This window comes from Nansenia antarctica, assembly GCF_963989245.1.
Source record: "Nansenia antarctica genome assembly, chromosome: 5".
In the NCBI taxonomy this organism is placed as follows: domain Eukaryota; kingdom Metazoa; phylum Chordata; class Actinopteri; order Argentiniformes; family Microstomatidae; genus Nansenia; species Nansenia antarctica.
This window is the reverse complement of record NC_137690.1, coordinates 5,437,718-5,458,018: the sequence shown is the minus strand read 5'-3', so window position 1 is coordinate 5,458,018 and position 20,301 is coordinate 5,437,718. Positions and strand designations below refer to the sequence as shown.

The 20,301-nt window shown below is 47.4% G+C and overlaps 2 protein-coding genes across 3 annotated transcripts in view; both read right to left on the bottom strand.

The window, feature by feature from the left end:
• Positions 1-1,015: 1,015 nt before the first annotated feature.
• On the bottom strand, positions 1,016-16,471 carry gkap1 (G kinase anchoring protein 1). Of its 2 annotated transcripts, XM_080530519.1 has the most exons (12): positions 16,428-16,471; positions 14,934-15,175; positions 13,247-13,405; positions 10,902-10,979; positions 10,393-10,555; positions 9,954-9,979; positions 9,359-9,511; positions 9,060-9,146; positions 8,630-8,693; positions 6,164-6,234; positions 5,898-5,978; positions 1,016-1,235 (listed from the first exon to the last, which is right to left on the bottom strand). In XM_080530519.1, exons 2-12 carry the CDS (start codon positions 15,165-15,167, stop codon positions 1,194-1,196), a joined length of 1,158 nt encoding a protein of 385 aa, XP_080386645.1. In that variant the 5' UTR covers positions 15,168-15,175; positions 16,428-16,471; the 3' UTR covers positions 1,016-1,193. The 2 variants fall into 2 exon arrangements, with proteins under 2 accessions (XP_080386645.1, XP_080386646.1); XM_080530520.1 differs by lacking the exon at positions 10,902-10,979.
• LOC308159213 (kinesin-like protein KIF27) overlaps positions 16,456-20,301 on the bottom strand; it is a gene marked incomplete at both ends in the record, with an annotated part of 15,677 nt that continues 11,831 nt past the window's right edge. Inside the window, 4 exons of the mRNA XM_080532958.1 lie at positions 16,456-16,498; positions 18,615-18,938; positions 19,020-19,245; positions 19,666-19,864. Coding sequence (XP_080389084.1) covers positions 16,456-16,498; positions 18,615-18,938; positions 19,020-19,245; positions 19,666-19,864 — 792 coding nt within the window. The remainder of the gene's footprint in view (positions 16,499-18,614; positions 18,939-19,019; positions 19,246-19,665; positions 19,865-20,301) is intronic.

Here is a 20,301-nt window from a genome sequence, read left to right as displayed (position 1 = left end):
CTGGATTACTCTTCCTGCTACGACTGGTGGATTGATGATTCACTTGCTTAGTCAAATGTATTGAGTGTCAGTCGCTTTGAATAAAGCGACTGAAATGCCAAAAATTTAAATGTGAATGTTAATGCACTACGCTCACTAACTGATACTCAACAAGGGCAGTCAAGACGTCACTACGCTCACTAACTGATACTCAACAAGGGCAGTCAAGACGTCACTACGCTCACTAACTGATACTCAACAAGGGCAGTCAAGACGTCACTACGCTCACTAACTGATACTCAACAAGGGCAGTCATGACATCACTACGCTCACTAACTGATACTCAACAAGGGCAGTCAAGACGTCACTACGCTCACTAACTGATACTCAACAAGGGCAGTCAAGACGTCACTACGCTCACTAACTGATACTCAACAAGGGCAGTCAAGACGTCACTACGCTCACTAACTGATACTCAACAAGGGCAGTCAAGACGTCACTACGCTCACTAACTGATACTCAACAAGGGCAGTCAAGACGTCACTACGCTCACTAACTGATACTCAACAAGGGCAGTCAAGACGTCACTCGGACAGTGACAGGCAATAATCCCATCTGCAGACTCAGTTGAATCCTAATGGGGCTTTAATAACCCACAAACGTGTCAGTTTAATAACCACAAACGTGTCAGTTTAATAACCCACAAACGTGTCAGCTGCTACAGATTATCAATGGTCAATTGTCGGGGATTGTCAATATTTGTCTGCCTAATAATAATTCTTCCTCGCATCTCAAGGCTGATTCGAAAACAGAGCGTATTTTGAAACTATGGGAAATATGACAAGAACACAGATGATTTTACACTGAAAAGGTATTTTATTTACTTCACAGTGAAAAGAAAAAAAAACAAACATACATTTCACACCTGTCATTTGGCATCATACCAGAGAGAGGGGGAGCGGACAGCGAGATTGAGCTCAAAACCAGAACTAAATTAGAGCAGCCTTTTAAAAGCCGATTTATAATGTCTGTGGTGCAACACGGCCTAAAAGTTGGGTTGTCAGTCTTAGAGTGTGTGTGTGTGTGTGTGTGTGTGTGTGTGTGGTGGAGCATGCATAGTGCATGAGGAGGATAGGACAAAAAAAAAAAGAAAAAAAAAAGGAGACCCTGCAGAGTAGGAGTGCAGTTTATTTGTCCTTCCCCTCCGACGACCTTCATATATCCGCCTCCGAACCCTTCTTCCCCTTCCTGTTTCCCTGCCAATCAGAAGAGACCAGGAAGAACATTAGTTTATTTAGGACCAATCAGAGACCTGGACACAGAACATCAGTAACAGTAACACGGCGGTGGGGAAGCAAAAGTGTGACCAAACACACAGCAGCAACGTGACCCAGTTCAGGTCCGATATCACAGAACCAACGACACACGAAGGGTCTGTCCTAACCCCTCATCTGAACTGCTCTAGGACTGGTCTGGTCTGGGTTTAACTGGTCTGGTCTGGGTTTGACTGGTCTGGTCTGTGTTGGACTGGTCTGGTCTGTATAGTACTGGGGCCTCATTTATAAAAAAGTACTTGAACGTCATCTTTGACTTTCACATAAGCACATTTTTCTAAACGGACGTAAGCATTATTTATAAAACGGGCTGAGATGGTTTAAAGTTGCGTACGTGCTTCCTTCTATAAATACCAACGCAGGTAAAATGAACGCAGGTGAATGAGGCTTGTGTTAACGCCCTGTGATAGCGGCTCAATTATAGCGGCTGAATTAAGACAAGTGCTATAATATAGGCGTTCGTCTGGAAGTGGGAGAGGGCAGAGTAGGGTGGCTTCTCGGTAAGTTGCATTTGTAACGTTTGATCATGACAACTAACCAGGCACATGCTTATACTCTACTCAAGTTGTAAAAGAAAATCAGGGGAGGTGGTGGATTTTATCATAAGAGGACAATTTTAGCATCCCCTCGTCAGTGACTTCAGTGTCAGTAACTTGGTAAAAATGTCATTGCATGTGTGCGTGCCCCCTCGCACCTTGAAATAGCAGTAATACCACGCTCATTGATAAAATGACAAAGTATGGAAAGAGGGGGGCGATTTTGACTGTTTTTATTTCAGGGGGGATACCATCCCCCCTCAACTCGAGTGCTGCTTATACTGTAATAATATAATGGTCTTATTCTTATCAGGTGGTCTTATTCTTATATGGCTGCTCACTCCCTGACACCGGAGAAAATCCAGTATAATTTAGCGCATGGTCGGGCAAAGTCCGTTGTGGAACGCACTAGGCATGTTGAAGGGGAGATAGACAGCTACGGAGGGATATAAAGGAAGACTGAAATACAATCATAAACATCAGTTCCTTTTAAATCTTGAATTAAACTCATTTTCTCGGCTGATAACAACATCGTTAATTTTATTACGAGCCACTTGCATGAATTACACTAGGCAGTGCGGCTCACATGCCTGTAATAACTCCGCATAACCAGTAGGTAATGTGCGTAAGCAAGTTGAATACTCGACGTCGAGCTACGATCGTTTCCACGATCAAATTGACTCACGTTGAAATTGTATAAAATCACTAAGCACATTCTATAAAAGAGGCCCCTGGTCTGGTCTGGGTTTGACTGGTCTGTATTAGGGCTGCAACTAACGATTATTTTGGTAGTCGACTAATCTGTCGATTATTTTCCCGATTAGTCGCGATTAGTCATGTGGCTTTTCGCTGCGCGTAAATGGCGACGCAGAAGCATAAATCCGGCTTAACTAGCTATCTAACCTAACGTTACGCCAAGCTACAGCTGCTCACAGAGCTAGTTGATTGGCTAGCTAGCATTGCTGGCTAGACTACAGACAGCTCAGGTTAGTAGGCTACGCTTGGCGCTGTTTATCTTACAGACAGCTCGCTGGTGGACTCAACATAATTGAAATAGCATTCACTTATCAAGCATCATTCATGATCATCCACCATGACTACCTGGTATTTTAATAGCGACCACCCCTCACTTCATTTCATCTCGCGTTCTCCTGGCTTCAACATGGAAAACCCCTGCTACGTAACGTTACATACAAGCGCCTCTGTCTGTCACACGCGTGCCACAGGGCAAATAAATTAATAGCACAAACGCTCATAGCATGTACAGCCCTGTCCATGAGACGTTGTTTTCCAACATGTAACAGTAAAGCTAACATAAACATTACGACCCTAACAATATAACGTTAGCTAAAACTTACCCAGCTGATTCTTGCATGGCTCCCGTTAAAAAAAAAACAAAAAAAAAAACTTTTTTTTATACGATTAGTCGACACTAAAATTCCACGTCGACGAGTTTTTATAATCGGCGTCGTCGATTATGTCGACTAATCGTTGCAGCCCTAGTCTGTATAGTACTGGTCTGGTCTGGGTTTGACTGGTCTGGTCTGGGTTTGATTGGTCTGTATAGGACTGGTCTGGGTTTGACTGGTCTGGTCTGTAGGACTGTGTGTTGTGGCTGCTCTATTACCTTAGCCCACTTCTTAATGACTTTCTGCATGATCTAAGGAGAGAAACGCACACACACACCAACCACACACACACACCACACACACACACCCCCACCAACAACACCCACCCATCCACACACCCACACACCCACCCACACACACACCCACACACACACACACACACACACACACACACAGCTTCAGACTGGTTCAACAGCACACAGCTCACTACACTTCACCTCTAAGCTGTATCAACCTGTCAGTCAGGAACACACGAGGAGTAGGATCATCATCATCATCATCATCATCATCATCATCATCATCATCATACCTGCTGTGTGTGTGTGTGTGTGTGTCTGTGTGAGTGTGTGTGTGTTATCTGATGGTGTTTAGGCTGGTCTCTCTGTGTGTGTGTGTGTGTGTGTGTGTGTGTTACCTGGTGGAGTTTAGGCTGGTGTGTGTGTGTGTCTGGGTTTCCGTTAACCGGCAATTACCGGTCTTTGTCCGGTAAAATTTGGTGAAGTCCGACAAATTGAAAAGTCGTCGGACATATTATTGTCCGGTGAAAATAATTCCCTTTGAATACAATTCGCTAAAGCTGGCTGGGTGCGTTCGTAAACACGCTCTGGAAATCCGATCAGCACTCGCGGAACGCCTCTCGTCCAATCGAACGACTCGGTCGCTCTGTGACATCGAAGCCAGCGTGCGCTCCGGCGCTCTCAGAGCGTGTTTACGAACGCACCCCTAGAAGTTTCCAGCCAGCTAGCTGAAGCTGCTACACACACCAGAGCCATGGCGACCGAACGGCAAGTTAAACAACATACTATAAAAGTGACATTGTTTTACTCATTACTCATACGTTTGTTGTCATTCGGCGGTGCTAATAGTCGCTTTCTTTTTTAATTTATTTAATTTATTTTATTTTAGCAGTTTCCCCGAAAGTTAAGTGTTTGTTTTTATATCACTATTTGCACTTCTGGTTAGATGCTAAACTGCATTTTGTTGTCTGGTACTTGTACTCTGCAATGACAATAAAGTTGAATCTCACCTAATCTAATCTAATCTAAAATAATCTAAAATAATCCCATCACTATTACTCCCTATTTTCATCAGTGTTTCAATCCTTGAATCTGTGATGGAAATCAAGCAAAGCCACTTCAAGTCTCCCCACCACTGACAGCGCTGGGTGTGCCTTTCCTTACACTCTCGGTTATTCCCTGTGGATTTAAAAAACGGTGTTTTGGTTTCTATAATGTGGTCTATTCTCAGTGTTGACGAGCAGCTCAGGGGGCTTTGAGATGGCTAACAGCTAATTAAAGGAGTAATTCCACTCAAAAGGGTAGAAGTAAGCTGACTGTCTGTCTGTCTGTCTGTCTGTCTGTCTGTCTGTCTGTCTGTCTCTCTGTCAGTGTGCTGGACTACCTATGACTTCCATGGTACCTGGGAACGCGTTGTCGGAGAGAAACGCCCTCTGTACAAAGGACCTACTGACCAAAATCCCTGTTCCCCGTAGCCTACATGCTTGCACTGTTACTGTTCAATAAAATGTTATACATCTAGACATTGTGGTATTTCTTTATATACGTATCCCAGACTGCCTATCAATTGTTTCTCAATAAACAGTTATGTTCTTCCCATTGTCATACTCCCGAGCTAAACGAAATGCCTTCCCAACCAGCGAGACTTATAGAAATGACGTTGTTTTATTGATAAAAAAAAAAAAAAGGGTAAAACAGTAAAGAGAAAATAGAAAACTCACATTAATCCCAAACAATTTAACAAACTTCAGTTAACGTAATGTGGAGTCCGTTCATTGATCGATGCTGTCTGTTCAGTTCCCAGTGAGGCGCCCGTTGGCATAGCGCGCATGCGTCAAATCATGTTATATTATTATATATTATATAGCTCGCATCTAATCGTATCGGATGAGAAATAGACATTAAATGGCATATATAGGCCGCTACACAACAGTAATCACCGCGACAAACAGCTATATTAGATTTGGAGAAAAAAAATATATGATTTTGAAAAAAAATGTTTTTATTATATTTTAATATGATGACCGGAATATATCACGTTTGTCCGGTAAATCGAATTCTTCCCGGACACGATGTCCGACGGCACATTTTTCTAACGGAAACCCTGGTGTGTGTGTGTAGTGAGTGGTGTGTGTGTGTGTGTGTGTGTGTGTGTTACCTAGTGGTGTTTAGGCTGGTCTGTGTGTGTGTGTAGTGTAGTGTAGTGTGTGTGTGTAGTGAGTGGTGTGTGTGTGTGTGTGTGTGTGTGTGTGTGTGTGTGTTATCTGGTGGTGTTTAGGCTGGTCTGTGTGTGTGTGTGTGTGTGTGTGTGTGTGTGTGTGTGTTACCTAGTGGTGTTTAGGCTGGTCTGTGTGTGTGTGTAGTGTAGTGTAGTGTGTGTGTGTGTGTGTGTGTGTCTGTTACCTGGTGGTGTTTAGGCTGGTCTGTTTGTAAACCTTTCACTTTGGACTTCTCTTGCTCCAGGGAGGCGTGCAGTGATGTCACCTGGAGAGACAACCAATCAGCTTTATCCAATCAGGAGCCAGACTGAGACGCCACTGACTTTTACAACCAGAGTGTGTTAGGCATCACTCACTCACACACACATACACACACACACACACACACACACACACACACACATACACACACACACACACACACACACACACACACACACACACACACACCTGTGAAGACAGCTCCTCTTTGATGTTTAGAAGCTCTTCAACTTGTAGAAGGATCTCTGCTTTATCTTTCACTGCAGAGAGAGAGAGAGAGAGAGAGAGAGAGAGAGAGAGAGAGAGAAAGAAATGAATAACGGAATAGTAATCTCCTATTTTTTTTTCGCTAGTATTGCGAGAGGACATGAGAAATCCATAGCATCTTTCCACAACCTCGTCTGTGAAAACAAGATTAGTTTCTGTATGGAGAGAAGAGTGTAGAGGTGTAGTTATGGTGTGTAGAGGTATAGAGGTGTAGATATGGTGTGTAGATATGGTGTGTAGAGGTGTAGAGGTGTAGTTATGGTGTGTAGAGGTATAGAGGTGTAGATATGGTGTGTAGAGGTGTAGATATGGTGTGTAGAGGTGTAGTTGAGGTGTAGATATGGTGTGTAGAGGTGTAGTTATGGTGTGTAGAGGTGTAGAGGTGTAGATATGGTGTGTAGAGGTGTAGATATGGTGTGTAGAGGTGTAGTTATGGTGTGTAGAGGTGTAGAGGTGTAGATATGGTGTGTAGAGGTGTAGATATGGTGTGTAGAGGTGTAGTTATGGTGTGTAGAGGTGTAGAGGTGTAGATATGGGGTGTAGAGGTGTAGATATGGGGTGTAGAGGTGTAGTTATGGTGTGTAGAGGTGTAGAGGTGTAGTTATGGTGTGTAGAGGTGTAGAGGTGTAGTTATGGTGTGTAGAGGTATAGAGGTGTAGTTATGGTGTGTAGAGGTGTAGTTATGGTGTGTAGAGGTGTAGAGGTGTAGTTATGGTGTGTAGAGGTGTAGAGGTGTAGATATGGTGTGTAGAGGTGTAGTTATGAGGTGTAGAGGTGTAGATATGGTGTGTAGAGGTGTAGTTATGGTGTGTAGAGGTGTAGAGGTGTAGATATGGTGTGTAGAGGTGTAGAGGTGTAGATATGGTGTGTAGAGGTGTAGTTATTAGGGGTGTAACGGATCACAGAAATTCCGTGATCCGTTCGGATCGCCCTCCACGGTTCGGAACGCATGTGTACCGCGGATCAATTGCAAAATGTTAACAAGTAATAATATTACTTAATATCTTACTTAATATCTCTTGTAAAGCACAATGTCGAGTTTCCATGAAATGATAGACGCGACAGTTGCGGGTTTGTTTTACTCTAAAGCGCAATGATAGGTTGATAATGCGAAAGAAAAAGAATCCGTTGTTTGCTCACTACACGTGAAGCTGGGAATCCACAACAACAAGGCTGCGTTCGTAAATCCGCGTTTGTAAATCCGCTCTGGAATCTGAGCGCTGAGCGCTCTTGTCCAATCAAATTACTTGGTCCCTTTATGACGTCGGACCCAGTGTGCGCTCCGGCGCTCTCAAAGCGAATTTACGAACGCGGCCCAAGTGTGTCATGTTACGTTGTTCGGCAGAGAAGAACTCGAATTGCCTCCCTCGCCATTGGATTGTGTACATAGCCTCTATTGATGTAAACCAGCTCTTTATCTTCTTGTGATTTTATGCATCTATGCTTTTTCCAAAATGTGTTTCTTTTTCCTTTCTTAAACACCAGGGGAGCCTCCCCTCCTAAATTTCGTTGTTTGGTACCTGTACTGTAACAATGACAAATAAAGTCTATCTATCTATCTATCTATCTATCTTAAATCCCATGTATGGGAGCACTTTGGCTTCTCTGTCAACTATGACGGGAGGCACGAAAAAGGTAGCTCGACAACTTCTGATAATGTAGGCATTTTTTTCATACCATGTTCAAAATAAGGGTTCACTTTATTATTTAGTTAAAAGTGGCATAAAACATGTTTATTCATCTGCGTTAAAGAGCCCAGTGATTCACTGCTGCAAGCAGGCGGCGTCCTAACTATTCCCACAGTAGTTGGGGTAGACCACGCCAACTTCTGGAATATGTAGTTTTTTTTCTTGTTTTTTTTCTCAATCACTGACACCAAGAATAGGCGCGCGTTCCAGGGCCCACAGGGCAATGAGAGCCGCGCCCGGCCGCTTGCTTGTTTGAGTGTAGAATATGTTATATATATATGATATATGTATGTGTGTATATATATATATATATATATATATATATATATATATATACGTATATATATTACCAGTTTTTACATCTTGAATGTTGTTGGTTTTTGTCACATAGTAAAAGTGGTGTTTTTACAGAATTCAAGGAAAAAGCATTTTTTATAAAAACAAAAATGTTTTGTGTTGATCCGAAAAATTATCCGATCCGTGACTCAAAAACCGTGACACGATCCGATCCGTGAGTTAGGTGATCCGTTACACCCCTAGTAGTTATGGTGTGTAGAGGTGTAGTTATGGTGTGTAGAGGTGTAGTTATGGTGTGTATAGGTGTAGATATGGTGTGTAGAGGTGTAGTTATGGTGTGTAGAGGTGTAGAGGTGTAGTTATGGTGTGTAGAGGTGTAGATACGGTGTGTAGTTGAACTCACTCTCTCCCTGCTGAAGCATCTTCAGTAGCTGGGCGTTCCTGGCTTTCACTTCTTTGTACTTCGTCTGGAGAGAGGGAGGGGGGGAGGGAGGGAGGGAGGGAGAGAGGGAGGGAGAGAGGGAGGGAGGGAGGGGGGGAGAGAGGGAGGGAGAGAGGGAGGGAGGGAGAGAGGGAGGGAGGGAGGGGGGGGGAGAGGGAGCGAGAGAGGGAGGGGGGGAGGGAGCGAGGGAGGGAGGGGAGCGAGGGAGGGAGGGGGCGAGGGAGGGAGGGGGCGAGGGAGGGAGGGAGGTACAGGGGGGGAGAGGGAGGGAGAGAGGGAGGGAACAGGGCAACAGTTAAGCCTGAGTGCATCAGCAGCACATGTAGGTATCACACACTACACACACACGTGCTACACAGACAGAGCAGAAGAGTTCTCCAGAGAGACTCACCTCCCATTGTGAGATGACCTTCTTTAACTTGTCCATTTCTACATCCTTCTTCTCCAGGTCGTACTTCAGCTGCTCTGTGCGCGGGTCCTGTAGGGAAGGGAAGGAGGGGGGGAGGGAGGAGGGGAGGAGGGGAGGGAGGGAGGAGGAGGGCGGAGTCAGCGTTGGGCTCAACAGAAACACATACTGTACAAGGCTGGAATTAACGACGACTTAAGCCTGGCCTTTAGTGAGGGTGAATCCACAGATCCGCATTTGTCAAAGCCTTACAGGGTGGTGCTCTGTGGAGGGGTCAGCCTTACCGGGTCGTGCTCTGTGGAGGTCGTGACCTCGTTGCCGGCGCTGGTGGAGAACTGCTCCCGCCTCCTCTCCCTCTGGACGATGCGGCTGACGTCGTCCTCCACCTTGTTGAAGAACCGGTCCTCCGGAGGCGCCGGATTGGCCGGTTTGGGCTCCTGGATTGAGTCATGTGATCGAAGAAGGGAGGAGGGGAGGGGAGGGGGGGGGAGGGGAGGGGAGGGGAGGGGGGGGGATCAGTCAGTATTCATTGGATGACAACGCCTCCCACATGACTTCTCTGTCACACCTTGACATTGGTTCATAAAACTTCGACACCAACGACAAACATGGCTGACATCGACAGTGGTCGTTCGTTCAGACACACATACACACTGTCACCGCACCTCTGTGGCCTCTACTTCGAGGCCAGGGGAGGCTGGCAGAGGGAGAAATGGGAGGATGGGATCACTGTGACGCCTGGAACGGGATGAGGAACAGGCGCCAAACAACACACGCGTGTTGGAGCGGTTCCGTTCGGTGCATTACAACGGCCCGGTCCTCCGATTTCTACCTCCGCCAGCCTCCCCCTGAGGCAGACACAGACGCAGTAGTGTTTACCTCTTTCTCCTGTTTCTTCAGCTGTTCTGTAAAGACAAGAGCAACGTTTCAATATAGTATAATAATAATAATAATAATAATAATAATAATAATAATAATAGACTTCCAATAGTACAGTACTGACCACAGTAGAACAGGGGGCAGGACAGGGGGCAGGACAGGGGGCAGGACAGGGGACAGGACAGGGAACAGGACAGGGAACAGGACAGGGAACAGGACAGGGGTTAGGACAGGGGACAGGACAGGGGACAGGACAGGGGTTAGGACAGGGGACAGGACAGGTCAGGTTAAGAGTTTGGACAGGACAGGTTAGAGGACAGGACAGGGGTTAGGGGACAGGACAGGGGTTAGGGGACAGGACAGGTGTTAGGGGACAGGTCAGGGGGTTAGTTCAGGGGTTAGGGGTCAGGACAGGTCAGGGGTCAGGTCAGGGTCTCACCAACGTTCCCCTCCTGCTGGAAGTCCTTGAGCGAGACGGTCATCTTCTTGTCTTTCCCCTGCTGAGTCTTCTTCTTCTCCTTCTTCCCTCCCCCTGCTCCTCCTCCTCCTGCTCCTCCTCCTCCCCGGGCCTTCGGAGAGGCTGTGTCTGTGCTGTCACCGTCCTGGGAACGGGAAATGTACGCAAATGAGACACACACACAGACAGACATACGGACACACACAGAGACACAGAGACACCGACACCCACCCACCCACCCACCCATCCACCCACACACACACACACACACACACACACCCCCCCTGTGCTGTGCTGAGGGTGAAGTGAAGTGAAACTTTATTTATATAGCGCCTTTCGTACATGAATGCAACGCAAAGCATGTGTAGTACCTGTGACGTACTGCAGGGAGGGAGGGGGGGGGGGGGGGGGAGTATTGTAGTACCTGTATGTGTGGTGCACTAAGTGCCCGTGGGCAGTAGGGGCCAGTAGGGGGCGGTGTGGGCCAGTACCTGTTTCTGCTGCTCGAAGTCCAGTTTACTCAGTATCAGGGCCTTCTCCAGGTCCGCCTCGTACAGCTCACTGGTTAACTGCATGTGCGAGAGACCGAGACCAGGATGATGCATCATGGGACATGCTGATAGGACAGGAGGCCGTCTATGAAGGGCACCAGCGATACTAATGCTGCGTTCAGGCTCCCTCGACGGAAATGGCAAACATTTCTGTGACGGCTAGCAATGCTAATCAAATCAGCCACCGTTCTGGTCTGAGTGGGTGTTAGTTTGACTGTCCTGGTATGAGTGGGTGTTAGTTTGACTGTCCTGGTATGAGTGGGTGTTGGTTTGACTGTCCTGGTATGAGTGGGTGTTAGTTTGACTGTCCTGGTATGAGTGGGTGTTAGTTTGACTGTCCTGGTATGAGTGGGTGTTGGTTTGACTGTGCTGGTATGAGTGGGTGTTAGTTTGACTGTCCTGGTATGAGTGGGTGTTAGTTTGACTGTGCTGGTATGAGTGGGTGTTAGTTTGACTGTGCTGGTATGAGTGGGTGTTAGTTTGACTGTCCTGGTATGAGTGGGTGTTAGTTTGACTGTCCTGGTATGAGTGGGTGTTAGTTTGACTGTCCTGGTATGAGTGGGTGTTAGTTTGACTGTCCTGGTATGAGTGGGTGTTAGTTTGACTGTCCTGGTATGAGTGGGTGTTAGTTTGACTGTCCTGGTATGAGTGGGTGTTAGTTTGACTGTCCTGGTATGAGTGGGTGTTAGTTTGACTGTCCTGGTATGAGTGGGTGTTAGTTTGACTGTCCTGGTATGAGTGGGTGTTAGTTTGACTGTCCTGGTATGAGTGGGTGTTAGTTTGACTGTCCTGGTATGAGTGGGTGTTAGTTTGACTGTCCTGGTATGAGTGGGTGTTAGTTTGACTGTCCTGGTATGAGTGGGTGTTAGTTTGACTGTCCTGGTATGAGTGGGTGTTAGTTTGACTGTCCTGGTATGAGTGGGTGTTAGTTTGACTGTCCTGGTATGAGTGGGTGTTAGTTTGACTGTCCTGGTATGAGTGGGTGTTAGTTTGACTGTCCTGGTATGAGTGGGTGTTAGTTTGACTGTCCTGGTATGAGTGGGTGTTAGTTTGACTGTCCTGGTATGAGTGGGTGTTAGTTTGACTGTCCTGGTATGAGTGGGTGTTAGTTTGACTGTCCTGGTATGAGTGGGTGTTAGTTTGACTGTCCTGGTATGAGTGGGTGTTAGTTTGACTGTCCTGGTATGAGTGGGTGTTAGTTTGACTGTCCTGGTATGAGTGGGTGTTAGTTTGACTGTCCTGGTATGAGTGGGTGTTAGTTTGACTGTCCTGGTATGAGTGGGTGTTAGTTCCAGCGCACCTTGTCGCTTCTTGGCAATCCGTCCGTAACTAACATCGCCAGCCTTTCCAACGAATGAAAGTGCTCTTAAAATGCAAAGTCACAGTCTGTGTAATCAATGTGTGTACTGTCTGTATGCAAAAAGTTGCAAACAAAAATAATATGTTGCCGTGGTGTTCTACGGTGTGGTGTGTTATGGTGTGACGTGAACATGTGTGTGGTGCAAGCTAACGGGGTATGTGTGTGTGTGTGAACGTGGTTGAAAAACTGTGTCGCACCCTCACGTGTCAGGATTCATCAAACCCAAAAAAGAAGAGAATTCCCGTGCCGATATTCTATCTTGCGCCCGTACGTCGGATGGGACCCACTTTCAAAATAAAAGTCTCTTAGTCGGGCCACTCAAGTACCACTCAAAAAAGGACGTTTCTCATAAATAACAACATAAAGCTTTTTGGCTCCAACAATTTCTGACTCGTGGCAAAGTTGTGTGACCTTGAGGTCTGAAGAGTTCCCCAGCTATCTCAGACTCAGCCAACAGGGGGAGCTCTACACAAAGTCCTGAGCTAACATCTTAGGCGGTAAGCTGCAGAGGAGTTTCAGAGGAGCACATGAACGCAGCATCAGCCGCATTCACGAGTGTCTGTCCCCACCAGCGTGGTGCAGGAGGCCGTGGACCAGGGCCAGCCTGGGAATCCCCACCGAGCCCACGACACGTTCACTTTCACTCTCACTCTCGTTTCATTTCCCCCAGATGAACTGATCGGTCTGGCTATGCTCCAATAGGAGCGCTGCTTAGACCGGAAAGGCTGGGAGGTAGCCAGTCCAATCAGCATTGATCTAAGAGACATTTCGGGGGCGGGCTTAGCCAGACTTACTGACGCTATGAAAGCATAGCCAGACAGACTGACTGACTGTGACGGCTAGCAATGGTATAAAGGGCAATAGCAGGGTTAAGGGTTGGCGTTGCCATGGTTAGTGAAGGGGCGTTGGAGGCGTAAGGCCCTACCTGCTCGTCCCTCTGCTTCCATTTCTGCCAGCCTTCTGGGGGCGTGGCCTGGTTCCCTCCGACAGGATGCAGCAGCTCATTGGCCACGCCCTGCAGCGACAGGCTAGGGGGCGGGGCCGACGACTTCTGAGGAAGCTTCTTGAAGGCGAGACTCCGTAACTGAGAGATGGAGGGATGGAGAGATGGAAGAGGAGAGGAGAGATGGAGGAGAGACAGAAGAGGGAAGGAGGGACAGAGGAGGGAAGAGACGGGGGGGGGGGGGGGGGGGGGAGTGTTGGATGAGGGAAGGAGGGACGGAGGAGGGGAGGGAAGGAGAGATGGAGGAGGGAAGAAGGGATGGAGACAGGAAGGAGGAACAGAGGAGAGAAGGAGAATGGAAGGAGAGACGGAGGAGAGATGGAGGGATGGAGGGGGGAAGGAGGGATGGAGGGGGGGAAGGAGGGACAGAGGAGGGAAGGAGAGATGCAGGAGGGAAGGAGAGATGGAGGAGGGAAGGAGAGACAGTCAGAATGATGTCAGATAGATGAGGGATGTTCACCAGTCTAACACCCAGACTTTACATTCACATTTTTGGCATTTAGCCTTTGTTCAAAGCAACAAGTTACAACAAATACATTTGTCTAAGTAAGTGAATGGTCTATCCATCAGTCATCATAAGAAATAGTAATCTATGCCAAAACCAGGGGCCAATTTGCAGCTACAACTCTAGAAGAAGGAATTTATAGTTTTGATTTATAGTAGAGAAACTGTAGAGGGAGGTAGTGGGGATGAGGAGGTCTTTAGGAGGGACAGTTAAGATGGGTCTTCAGTCCACGACAGAAGATAGGTAGTGACTCTGCAGTCCTGACAGCAGTGGGCAGCTCGTTCCACCAGCGGAGTATACACACAACACTGAGGAGCACTATGTTAATGTGCCATCAGCTAGCAGCTCTACGGTTGTGGGTTCGACTCCCTCAGGGAGCATACAAACTAAAAACACAGGTATTCACTGCACTGTAAGTCACTTAGAATAAAAACCGTCTGCTAAAGGGCAAATATAACAGCAGTTCTGGGTCAATCATCCTAAATCTAATCCAGAGGATTTACACTCACACGTTACTCTCATCGAATGAAGAGTTTTTTTTTAGTAGAGTAGTAGTTGTACTATACTAAGTTCCAGATCATAATTATGTCTGACAATGGAAACATACCAACTTCACACAAGTGTCAGAGTTCCACAACGTGGACATCATACACAAAGGCAGACATTAGGCCTACCACATCCATTGCTGTGAAACCTGTAGCGGTGGCTTTAACCTTCATAACCCCCCATAACCTCCATAACCCCCATATCCTCATAATCTCCATAAGCCCTCATATCCCCATAACCTCCATAATCCCCATAACCCCTCATATCCCCATAACCTCCATAACCCCCATATCCTCATAATCTCCATAACCCCTCATATCCTCATAATCTCCATAACCCCTCATAACCTCCATAACCCCCTTATCCTCATAACCTCATAACTCCCCATAACCTCCAAAGCCCCCATAACCTCATAAATCTCCGTAACCCCCCTTATCCTCATAACCTCTTTAGCCCCCATATCCCCATATCCCCCATACCTCCAAGGCCCCCATAACCCCCCTTAAAGACGGCCGTTGGTAATGTGGGGGGGGGGTTTAACCGCCCATGCCCAGTCACCTCGTTGGCCTCCGTCTGTTGCTGCTCCTTCTTCTTCTTCCTCTTCTCCTTCCTCTTGTCGTTCCCCTGGGCGGCTTTCCCCGCGGCTCCCTTCCCGGGCCGGGCTTTCCCGGAGGAGCCCTGGCCGCCTTTGGTCTTCCCTGAGTCGGAGTCGCCGGAGTCCGAGTCCGAGTCGACCTGGAGCAACGCGAACCGGGAGGCGGTGGTGTGGACGGAGATCATCGCTGATGCCATCGGTCGATCTGCGCCCAGGGGGGAGAGAGAGAGAGAGAGAGAGAGAGAGAGAGAGAGAGAGAGAGAGAGAGAGAGAGAGAGAGGGAGAGGGAGAGGGAGAGAGAGAGAGAGAGAGAGAGAGAGAGAGAGAGAGAGAGAGAGAGAGAGAGAGAGAGAGAGAGAGAGAGAGAGAGAGAGGAGAGAGAGAGACGGGGGGCAACACAACAAAGACAAATCACACAAAAAAAATCACTACTAGTGGTCAACAGAACAGAACAAGCCACTAAAAGCTTAGAAAGGTTTTTAAAAAGTCTGCAGGGGAAACCGTGGGCCGATGTCGGCCACTCCTATAGAACATCTATATAACATCTATATAACATCTCACTCCCATAACAGAACCACAGACCCGTGGTGAATAGTTACACTTACTTTGGTCTGATTTCGAATAGGTAGTTGTTTTTATTGTTTTATTTGATTGAGCTAAGTCTTCTCATTAGTCATTCTCTATTCTAGTCCTCTGCGTTTAGCTGCACTTGTTGTTTTGCATTTAGGACAAAAGACGAAAAGCTAAAGGGAAATGCAACTTCGTGAGTTTAGAATTATAAGGTTCTATCTCCGTTTAGGGCAGTTCAGAGATATTGAGCGGAAAGTTTTTACATTCCATTATGTTCTGTGAGATGGAACCTTTGTATTTTATGAATTACTCACTCAAAAATGTCAACATTTTAAAAAATAACACCACACAGGCATTAATAAACACCTAATGGATCAGATTATGTAAAAAAAAAAAAAACTCAATGTTGACAAAAATGGAGATAGAACCTTATAATTCTAACGTCACGACTTACTGAACGAACTTACTGAACAACGCTCGTCCCCAAACCTGTACCATCATGGCCAGAACTGTCCATACCTCTGAACTATACTGATGTTTACCACACTACCCTCTGCACATACTGGATATGACATAGTTACCCATCACTACCCTTCTTGTTCTGTTTATATCACGGCCTTATATCATTATTGATGACAATAACGTTGAATCTGATCTAATCTCGTGTAGCTAAAAGGTGGTTGTGTGTTAATGTCGTTGCCATGCTAGCTAGCTAGCCGTCGGTTAGCATTAGCCACACCGCAGGAGGACGCAGCAAGTACAAGAACTCTTTAATTGTGGCGATATCAAATGTTACCCTCGTTTAGGAATCACACCTAACCACTAACCTGTCGCACTGTGTATGTTTTAAGGAAAATATAGCGTCGAAAAATGTAATTCAAACATACTTTCACCTGTTCAAGTCTGTATCCTGGGTTACCACACGTTCACGTTCTGTCTGTCGGCAGAGTACGGTGGCCTGTGACGGACAGAAAGGATCAAGTCAAAAAAAACAAACCCGCTTGTCCTCGGCGCTGAACTATTCTAAGGTTGAAAAAAAAGAAGAGAAAATCCAGTTCACCGTGTTGCATGTTTGTCTACTGTGTTTGTCTTAATGTGCAAAATGAGTGAACTGTCTTCTTACCTCAGACACATTCAGGGTTCCCACTCTTTTTGAGAAACAATTTTCCAGGACTTTTCCAGGAGTTTTTTCTTGACAACGATGAATTGAGAATCAAGGACCCCAATTGAAATAAGCCAGTGGCTTTCTTGGGTTTTTATCCTGTTAGTTGACCTTGTATGTAATATATACTTTCATGTACCTACTTCTGCAAATCTTCTAATAAAGTTTTCAATCAATCAAAAAAAGACAATCTTGGACACCACTTGCTCACGAACGGTCATATAATTTCCCGGTATGCAGGCCTAGTATCGACACAATTTTAACCCCAGTTTTATTCCTCCTTTTTTTTTTTATGATGCAGGGTTCGTTTAAAAAGAAAGACACCTTTTAGACAGAAAGTGTCGCAAACCACGTGCCACAGCTGACAATTTTAGTCAATTTTCCAGGTTTTCCATGACTGGAAATCTAGTCTGAATTTCCAGGTTTTCCAGGACGAGTGGGAATCCTGACATTCCATGTTGCTGTCTATTTATTATTAATCGGAGGCCAATACTTATATTAACACCTTAGGCTATCAAGAGACGGTCTTAATAATACACTGTGTATGAATGGCCTTGGTCGGCTGTGACAAAGAGAGAACATGCATACTTCTATTCTAAGAACAACGCCCTTTTATGCAGTGCCCTCTCTTACAGTGAATTAATTACCATTAGGCTTTATGAGTCCAACCATGGAGAGGCACTCATGATTCAAGTCTCCCGTGCGTCTCAAACACACACACACACACACACACACACACACACACACACACACACACACACACACACACGCGCACACACACACATACACACACACACACACACACAGGTGGATTAAGACAGAGGTTTATTAATATTTGAACAAGCCAAATCTCAGAAAATAAATTATCATACAAAACACACGCTTTAAACAATGACAGCACTGTAGCAGGGCTCTCAAGTCTCACGCATTGGGCGTGAGACACACACATTTCAACCCGTTCACACGCTGCGTGTGTCTCACGCGTCACGCCCAATGCGTGAGACTTGAGAGCCCTGCTGTAGTCATACTAAAACAATCATCACAAGTCAAACTAATAATTCTAAGGACATACAAACACAACATTTACAATACACATGATTCGATTCCGTTGTTTACTTGTGCAAAACTGATCCAGATGGATCACCCTCTAAGTGCTCTGTGTGTGTGTGTGTGTGTGTGTGTGTGCACGTGTCTGTGTGTGTGTGTGTGTGCGTGTCTGCGTGTGTGCACATGTGTGCGTCCATGTGTGTGTGTGTGTGCGTGTCCTTGTGCGTGTCCTTGTGTGTGTGTGTGTGTGTGCCTGCGTTCTGATAAGTACACTTTGGGATTCACTTTGTGCTTGTGATTAAACTGTCCACAGCAGAGGGAGGCTAACGGAGGCAGAAATCGGAGGACAGTTGCTCATTGTAACGCAACAGAACAGAATCAGGAATCGCCATCAATCAAACACAAGCCTGTCCTCCTCCTGTTTCTACCTCCAAGTGTGTTTTGATACCATTCCTCATTCCGTTCCGTGAATTACTATTTAAGAGGCCCCGTCCTCCGATTTCTACCTCCCCCTCCCCCTCCTCCTCCTCCTCCTCCTCCTCCTCCTCCTCCTCCTCCTCCGTCAGTAACTAGGCCCCCACGTGTGAATGTGTGTGTGTGTTGGTCAGTCTTTGTTTCTGGGCGCTTCGATGGAGTCCTCCAAATAATTTTAATTAATAATTTTGCCATTTAGCAGACGCTTTTAATCCAAAGCGACTTAGCCCTCAGTTACTCCATTCCCCCTGGAGTAACTGAGGGCTAAGTGCCTTACTCAAGGGCACACTAGTAGTGGTGTGGTTTCAGGCGGGATTTGAACTCACAACCTTCCGATCACAAGTCCAACTCACTGTCCAACTCACTATCCACTAGACCACCACTACCCCACTCCTCCAGGAACCAGGAGCCCCTGCTGGTCGTCAGGGCAGCCTGCCCCCTGCTGGCCTTCAGGTCGCAGGGCAGGATCTGTCTGAGCTCTCTCCGGGACAGACGCACGGGGGTCCGCTCCGCCCGCTGGGCCTGAACGCTGAGCCCGTCCTCTGCTCCTCCGCCTCCATCACTGAGCCTGCCCTCCTTCCTGCCCTCCTTCCTGCCCTCCTTCCTGCCCTCCTTCCTGCCCTGGGGCTGGGACAGGGTCTGGGACTGGGACTGGGGCCTGGAGGTCTGGGTAGTGACCTGGGTCTGGGACTGGGGCTGGGGCTGGGGCTGGGGTCTGGAGGTCTGGGTAGTGCCCTGGGTCTGGGACTGAGGCTGGGGCTGGGGCTGGGGCTGGGGCTGGGGCTGGGACTGGGACTGGGACTGGGACTGGGGCCTGGAGGTCTGGGTAGTGCCCTGGGTCTGAGACTGGGGCCTGGAGGAGGGTGGGGGAGCCTGGGCCTGGAGTGAGGAGGTGACCAGCTCTCGGAGCTTCCTCTTCAGCTCGCGGCTGGAGCTCTTGTAGAAGAACAAGTCTTTCTCCAGCTGCTGCAGCCGGTCCTGGGCCTCAACCTGGGCCTGCTCACTGTCCCCCGAGACCCCGTCTAGACAGGCAGGCACGCACACACACACGCACACGCGCACACACACACACACACACACACACACACACACACACACACACACACACACACATATACACACACAGACAGACACAGACACACTCACACACACACGCACACACACATATATATACACACACACAGACACAGACACAGACAGACACAGACACAGACACGCACGCACACACACACACACACACACACACACACACACACACATACACACACGCAAAGAGAGATGGATGGCTGTGAGAACACGATAAAATACCCACCTTCATAATACTGTAATCCAGGAAAAACACACACACACACACACTCACACTCACACTCACACTCACACACACACACACACACACAGACACACACACACACACACACACCCACACACGGCCACCCTGTCACCTCTGAGCTGCAGCAGCAGCAGCTGGACGCTGCGTTGGTGCTCCTTCTGCTGCTCCGTGTGCTGGCGGTCTGCGTCCAGGGTGAGGCACTGCAGAGCAGCCTCCATGCGCCTGGCCACGCCCCGCTGCTCCTCCGCATGCAGGCGCAGGTCCTCGCAGCGCAGCTGCAGCCGCCGCTCCGACTCACGCAGACACACCACCTGGGGACGTTTAGATTTTTAATTTTTTAATTTTTTGCCGTTAAGCAGACGACCTTTATCCAAAGCCACTTACGACAACATACATTTGACTAAGGAAGTAAACGGTAAATGGACTGACTTTGCCTCTCTTTCACCCGTTCACACACACATTCACACACCAATGGCGGCAAGCTACCATGCAAGGCCGCCGGCCCACTCATTGGGGTTCAGTGTCTTGCCCAAGGGTATGGGTGTGTATGTATGTGAGTGTGTGTGTGTGTGTGTGCGCATGTGGGTGTCTGTATGTGTGTGTGTGTGTGTGTCTGTGTATGTGTGTGGGTTAAGTTTATGTCTGTGTGTGTGGGTCCGTGTATGTGTGCGTGTCTGTATGTGTGTGTCTGTGCATGCCTGTGTGTGAGTTTGTGCGGATGTCTGTGTCTGTGCGTGTCTGTGTGTGC